The sequence below is a fragment of the Nicotiana tabacum genome, chromosome 8 (assembly GCF_000715075.1).
Source record: "Nicotiana tabacum cultivar K326 chromosome 8, ASM71507v2, whole genome shotgun sequence".
NCBI lineage: Eukaryota > Viridiplantae > Streptophyta > Magnoliopsida > Solanales > Solanaceae > Nicotiana > Nicotiana tabacum.
The window spans coordinates 159782875-159790152 of record NC_134087.1 but is presented as its reverse complement, the minus strand read 5'-3'; the positions used below and the strand labels follow the sequence as shown (position 1 = coordinate 159790152).

Here is a 7278-nt window from a genome sequence, read left to right as displayed (position 1 = left end):
TCAGCTTTTGAGTTAGTTCTTTCTGATGTTTAGGGACCATGTCAAGTTGTTTCCAAAATTGGGCATAAGTATTTTGTCACATTTGTAGATGATTTTTCTCGAATGACTTGGATTTACTTTATGAAGAGTCACTCTGAAGTGTTTACTCACTTTTCTGCCTTCTGTGTTGAAATCGAAACTCAATTTAACTATTTGGTGCGTATTCTAAGGAGTGATAATGATAAAGAATACATGTTAGAGTTATTTTAGTCGTATATGAGATAACATGGTATTCTACATCAGTCTTCATGTGTTGATACACGCTCTCAAAATGCAGTAGCTGAGAGGAAGAATAGGCATCTACTTGAGACAGCTCGGGCACTTTTGTTCCATATGAAGGTTCCTAAATAGTTCTGGGCTGATGCGGTCTCTACGACTTGCTTTCTAATTAATCACATGACATCTACTGTGTTTGGTGGTAATATGCCTTACAGTGTCCTTTTTCCAAACAAGGCATTATTTCTGGTGGAACCTAAGGTATTTGGAATCACATGTTATGTACGAGATATTCGACCATCTATTACCAAGTTGGATCCCAAGGCATTGAAGTATTTTTTCCTTGGCTATTCTTGCCTTCAGAAGGGTATCAGTTTTATTCTACTAAACTTGGTAGTGTCAACTGATATGGTATTTTCAGATACTACACCATTCTTCTATGCACCTCCCATTTTTACAAATCATGGGGAGGAAGATGAGTGGCTAATATATCAGGTTACTCGTACTTTGACAGAAAAACGAGATGATGTTCCTCCATCTCCTAGTTCTATCGAGCAATAATCCATTATTCTGCCTTCAGCATCTGCTCCAACTATGTTAGCAAGACTGCCAATTGTCCAAGTTTACTCGCGAAGGCAACAGACAAATGATACATGTTCTGCACCAGTTCCTTCGTCATCAGTTTATTCATCATCTGATTTGCCTCCACCTGACCCTCCGGAAAAAACATGACCTTCCAATTGCTCTTCGCAAAGGTATACGCACTTGCAAATCCACATATTCTATTGCTAATTTTGTTTCATACGTCCACTTGTCCCATGCATCTAGACCTTTAATTGTGTCTCTAGACTCTGTTTCTATACCCAAAATGGTGAAGGAGGCTTTGAATCATCTTAGATGGTCTGAAGCAATGTTTGAGGAAATACATGCCTTAGAGAAAAACCACACTTGGGATTTAATGGATTTACCTAGTGGAAAGAAAGTAGTGGGATACAAGTGGATCTTCACGGTTAAAGTTAATCCTGATGGCTCTGTGGCGAGACTTAAGGCCAGACTTGTGGCTAAGGGGTATGCTTAGACTTATGGGGTGGATATTCAGACAGCTTCTCTCCAGTTGCCAAACTTACTTTTGTCCACTTGTTTATTTCTCTAGCTGCTTCTGAGAATTGTCATTTGCATCAATTGGATATTAAGAATGCTTTTCTTTATGGTGATCTCTATGAAGAGGTATATATGCAGCAACCACCTGATTTTGTTGCTCAGGGGGAGTATGGCAAGGTCTATCATTTGAAGAAATCTTTATATGGCTTGAAACAGAGTCCCCGGGCTTGGTTTGGTAAATTTAGTGAAGCAATTCAAGAATTTGGGCTGAAAAAGAGCAAATGTGATCATTCTGTCTTCTACAAGCAATCAATAGCTGGATCTATTCTCCTTGTTGTATATGTGGATGACATTGTTATCACAGAGAGTGATTATGTAGGAATCTCTTCTCTCAAGTCTTTCTTGCATACTAAGTTTCATTCAAAAGACTTGGGACAACTGAAATACTTTTTGGGAGTAGAAATAACTAGAAGCAAGAAGGGAATTTTTCTATCTCAAAAAAAGTATATTCTTACTAGCAGAAACTGGTAAGCTGGCTGCCAAACCTTGCAGTACTCCAATGCTTCCTAATTTGCATCTTATGAAAGATGATGGCCATCCATTTAATGATCTAGATAGATACAGGAGGTTAGTTGGGAGAATAAACTATCTCACTGTGACTCGTCCAGATATTGCTTTTGCAGTGAGTATGGTTAGCCAGTTCATGTCCGCGCCCACAGTTAAACATTGAGAGGCTTTGGAGCAGATCCTATGTTACTTAAAAGGAACTTCTGGACTTGGCATATTATACAGCAATCATGGTCATTCTCGCATTGAATGTTTTGCAGATGCAGATTGGGCTAGATCCAAGATTGATAGAATATCTACTACTGATTACTGTGTATTTGTGTGGAAACTTGGTATCATGGAGAAGAAACAAAATGTTGTATCTAGGTCTAGTGTAGAATCCGAGTATAGAGCTATGGCACAATCAACATGTGAGATAATGTGGATACATCACCTTTTAACTGAAATTGGGTTGAAGATCCTACTCCATCAAAACTCTCGTATGATAATCAAGTTGCACTCCATATTGCCTCAAATCCAGTGTATCATGAAAGAACCAAATATATTGAAGTTGGCTGTCATTTTATTCGTGAGAAGATTCAGGAGAACTTGATTTCCACTGGCTACGTGAAGATAGGAGAGCAGCTAGCTGATTTGTTCTCTAAAGCATTGAATGGCACTCGAGTTGATTACCATTGTAACAAGCTGGGCATAATCAATATATATGCTCCAGCTTGAGGGGGAGTGTTACAGAAGGAACCTAGATACTTTACACAATGAACATAGACTGTTTCTTAGTGTACATAACCCATATATAGATAGCAGATTTGTAGAAATCTCTTTTATTTTCTTTCCTTAGTTAGCACCTGATGTACATATATATATGTATCACTACATGGAATAATACACTAATTTGATTCTTCCATACCTTGTTGATTACAATCCAAAATTGGACTAAAGAAACAAAAGGGGGGAAAAAGAGAGAAGACGGGAGAAAGTATGCAAAAAATACATGAAGTATCAAGTTTGAGGAGCTTTTCATGCATTTTTACCTCTCCAGTTCTTGTTTGCAGAGAGGGCAGCAAGATATAATTCTAAGCCATTGGTCCACACACTTAAGATGAAATATATGAGAACAAGGTAATTGTCTGATCTCTTCCTTATCTCCGTACTTTGCTAAGCATATACAACATTCCTGTTGTGACACAAAAACTTGTTTAGACTTTGATTTTAACTTTTTATATTGATAGTATAATTACAAAAAGGTCACCTAAACGATATTATAGGAAAGTATCTATAAAAATTAAGATTTTTTATCTTAAAAATAAGTCAGATTATACAATAATAAACATAAACTATTTAACTTATAAGTGTATAAGTTATATAATCTTTGGACTTTGGGTTTAACGTTTATACATTAATAATTTTTAAAAAAATTATACGATTAGGTCCCCTAAAACATAACTAGGTCATCTTTTATGATAGGTTAAAATACAGTTGTAAAACTTTTTTACACTATCGGTATAGATAAGTTAAATATTTAGACTTTGAGTTTAACTTTATGCATTAATAGTGTAAAAGAAACTTTCCCGGATTAGATTATGTTAAAGATAACGACAAGTAACCATTTATTAAGATTGAGATTTCTAGCTTGAAAATATAAGGCAAGCTACCTGTTACGACATGTTATGTGTATTTAAAAAAATATTATACTGCTATCAATGCAGATAAGTTAAATTTTTAGATTTTTAATTTAATTCTATAAATTGATATCATAAAAAAATTTGACACTAAGATCACTTACCACATTTTCACTTGTGGGTTGTTCCTTGTTTCCACATTCCTTGTACTTCCAACTGGGTAGACTGGAGAGTTGTTCATCAGAAGCCCCTCTATCTACGGATCCCATGTTCATGTTGTAGCCTAAAAAGCTACTCAGAATTGGGACACAGCAGCACAACAATAGAAACAATAGGAAGGGGAAAGAGTAGGTGACAGCATTCCAAGCTAGCAGTGAGATGCAGAGCAAGTGAAGTTTAGGAGCACGATGGTAAGATAAAAAGCGCGATTCGAACACCCAAACATTTCCCATCACAAACCATATGGCAAAGAATAGCTCAACACCAGTCCTGAATTTCTCCATCACATGCAATGCCCTATCATATTGTTGAAATTTACAAGTCTTAGTTTTATAGTATTTATTATGCTTAAGGAAGAAATCCCACATATTTTTGCAGAACATCTAATATTTCATATGATCATAGTCTGACAATTAGAGCGTGGATAACATAAAACTTAGATGATCAACTATTCGTCTTGCAGTTTCCTGCCTCCTCCAAATGTTTCTCTCGTTGTTTTGCGATCTCCTTTTTGGCTTAACCTTGCATTATTATTATTTTCCAGGAAAAGGTCCAAATTTGTCCTTGTATAATTCAAAATTGTTCAATTTTATGTTCCAGTTAGTTTTGGTACATTCATACCCTTGTCTTTCGGAAAAATTCTCAGAATATGCACCCTTGACTCCTAAAGGTCTCTAGCATAAAATATGCGGACTCCCCACGTACCCAAATACTTCGAGAAAAAAGGTTTAAATTTTTATATATATTTTCAACTATGGTTTAAAATTATATTTAGGTTAGAACTCCTTAGGGATCAAGGGTAAATACGAGACTTTCAACCATGGGTATATGAACGGACCAGTTGAGTTAAACAGAGGGTAAGATTTAGCATTTTCAATTAACATCTTTTTCACATCCCCACTCGAGTAACATTCAACCCTTCAAATGTACAAGCACTATCCCAAATATCTTTGTATTAAACCCAGCCCAACATTGTCACAAGTAAGCCACTTAGTTTTCTTAATGCTTCTCTATCACATTTCACGATTGTAAATCCGTTTGACATATTCGAGTTTTGGATGTTAGGCATCCTTGGACAAAAATAGTACTTATCAAAACTTCAAGAGTAGAGACAGCTAAAACGGACAGGATAATGTGTACTAATTAATCACCTGGATTCATCATGGCTTCTTTGTTGCTCCATGTCAGAATCATCTCTTTGTGGCCTCACATAGAACGCCCAGTAGCGCCAGTAAAGCAACATGACACTAATAATACAGCCAAAGGCATATCCCAACACCCATATCCTCATTGGCCAAACTGGCTTCTCTTCCTTTGAAACAGTCAGTGTATATGAGGCTATAATTATTTGGACACTTAATGCAATGCACTCCATCATCATCCAAGTCATTGAATTGAAGGGATTTGATCCAAGATCAGATCTTGAGCCATTCTGGTAGTGGAAAACCCTTCTTAGGAAACTAAACCACCTTGATCTTGATATTCTCATGGACATTCTTATTAAGAATGAAGAATGGGAAATATTCCGAATAGACCTGTTTCTAGTTCCTCCCCCGCTAGACATTCTTCCATCTCCTGCTGCTGGTGAAATCATTGGTGGGAAAGATACAATAATGCTCGAATGGCAAAGCGACACTGGTGTAAGAAAGTATCGTGTATTCATCGGGCAATAATATTTAGTATGGACCTGATCGATCTGTATTTAATATGATTAATATGCTACTATAACAAGTAAAATTACAGTAATTGTGTGAACATTCTTTCCACCGTCAGTGTATATAACTTAAATTCTTACCGATTGTCAACAGGGAGAAATTTCCAAGAACTTTCAACTTCTACGCATGCAAGTTATGTTTCGTTTTAGTAACTGCATGCACAAGACACCTTGTGAGTGTGCACAGAATTCCCATGCTTGAAATGATCTAGCACCAGCTAATTATTCAACCTATTTTATGGTCGAATTTCAGCGTCACAATTTATATGCTGACAACTATTTTTGAAAAACAACCTCCAATGCCATATTTCAAGAGCTTCAACAGCAAGGATACCTGATAAATGAAGTGGTTGTACTATAAAAGTATGATAATGGTGAAAGAAAATAGATACAGAAAGATATATGGAAATGGGAATAAAAGGGAATGCTTAAGAAGAGAGAGGTGATGGGGTGGAACCAACTTGACAGGGGAATCTGTTGAAGTTGGGTTCAGATGGTGACCAAGAATCGAACAGCTTTACTTTGATTTCAAGTGAACTTTTATGAGATGGTGAGAACCATAAACATTTTGCCTAACTTCCTGTGACATTAATTTTCTTTTCTTTTTGTTTATTTAGGAAGCAAAGTAAAGCTGAAAGTTTGTAGTTCTTCAAAAAATGGACATATTGAATCTAATTCTGTGTTTCGAACCTAAGCTGAAAGTTTTAGAATCTAATTCTGTGTTTCGAAGCCTCAAATATCTCATTTTAGCCTTTTTCGATTTGCGTACGCAGTCCATTTTTTTCCGGAAGGCTTATATGTTAAAATCTGATAAAAAATAAAATTTTGCCTTAAAAATCCATTTGAGTTACTTCAGTCAATGTTTTGAGCAAACGGACCCGAATCTATATTTTGACGATCCCGGTGGGTCCGTATCGTGATCTGGGACTTGGGTATGTGCCCGGAATCGAATTTAGAGGTCCCTAGCTCGAGTGATCGTATTTTGTTGAAAACTTGAAGTTTGAAGGCTTAATGAATCTAAAAGTTTGACCAATGTTTGAATTTATTGATACCGGATTTGTATTTTAGTTTCGGAATCCGGTATAGGTCCATTACTATATTTATGACTTGTCTGTCAAATTTGGTGAGAAACGGAGTCGGTTTGACGTGATTCGGACGCACTGTTATTAAAATAGCAATTCTAAAGTCCTCTTGAAAACCCATTTGATTTTGGTGTCCGATTCATAGTTCTAGGTGTTATTTTGGCGATTTGATCGCGTGAACAAGACAGTATGATATTTTTGGACTTGTGTACATGTTTGGTTTGGAGCCCTCAGGGCTCGGGTGAGTTTCAGATAGGCTATGAAGTGAATGTGGACTTAGAAACATAGCTGGTACCGATTAATTTGTGGTGTCTGCTGCAGATCTCACATCTGGCTCGCATTTGCGAAGAAACCATCGCACGAGCCTGCACATGGCATGGGGTACTCGCATTTGCAAGGTAAAAGTTCACATTTGCGAACTTGTCATTTCCGTTTTTGTGAAGGTAGAGTCGCATTAGCGACTCAACACCTTTTGTGATGATCTTCGCATTTGTGAGGGCATCAGGGTTCGCATTTGGGACCATTTTATCGCAAATGCGATTACTGGGATTCTGAGAGGAGTTCGCAATTGCGACCTCTTTCTCGCAATTGCGAACAAGATATTGCAATTACGGCATATGCAACTGTGTAAAAGTTGAGTTAGACGAGATTTCTCTCATTTCTTCAAAATTTCAAACCTAGAGAACCCTAGAGGCGATTTTCCCAAGAGTCCTTCTTCTCC

At 36.9% G+C, this 7278-nt stretch overlaps 1 protein-coding gene across 2 annotated transcripts; it reads right to left on the bottom strand.

The window, feature by feature from the left end:
• Positions 1 to 1660: 1660 nt before the first annotated feature.
• On the bottom strand, positions 1661 to 5889 carry LOC107760567 (E3 ubiquitin protein ligase RIE1-like). Of its 2 annotated transcripts, XM_016578638.2 has the most exons (4): positions 5557 to 5889; positions 4913 to 5457; positions 3707 to 4058; positions 1661 to 3097 (listed from the first exon to the last, which is right to left on the bottom strand). In XM_016578638.2, the coding sequence occupies exons 2-4, from the start codon at positions 5422 to 5424 to the stop codon at positions 2951 to 2953; spliced, it is 1011 nt and encodes a 336-aa protein (XP_016434124.1). In that variant the 5' UTR covers positions 5425 to 5457; positions 5557 to 5889; the 3' UTR covers positions 1661 to 2950. The 2 variants fall into 2 exon arrangements, with proteins under 2 accessions (XP_016434124.1, XP_016434123.1); XM_016578637.2 differs by having other exon boundaries at positions 4913 to 5889.
• Between the last annotated feature and the right edge of the window lie 1389 nt (positions 5890 to 7278).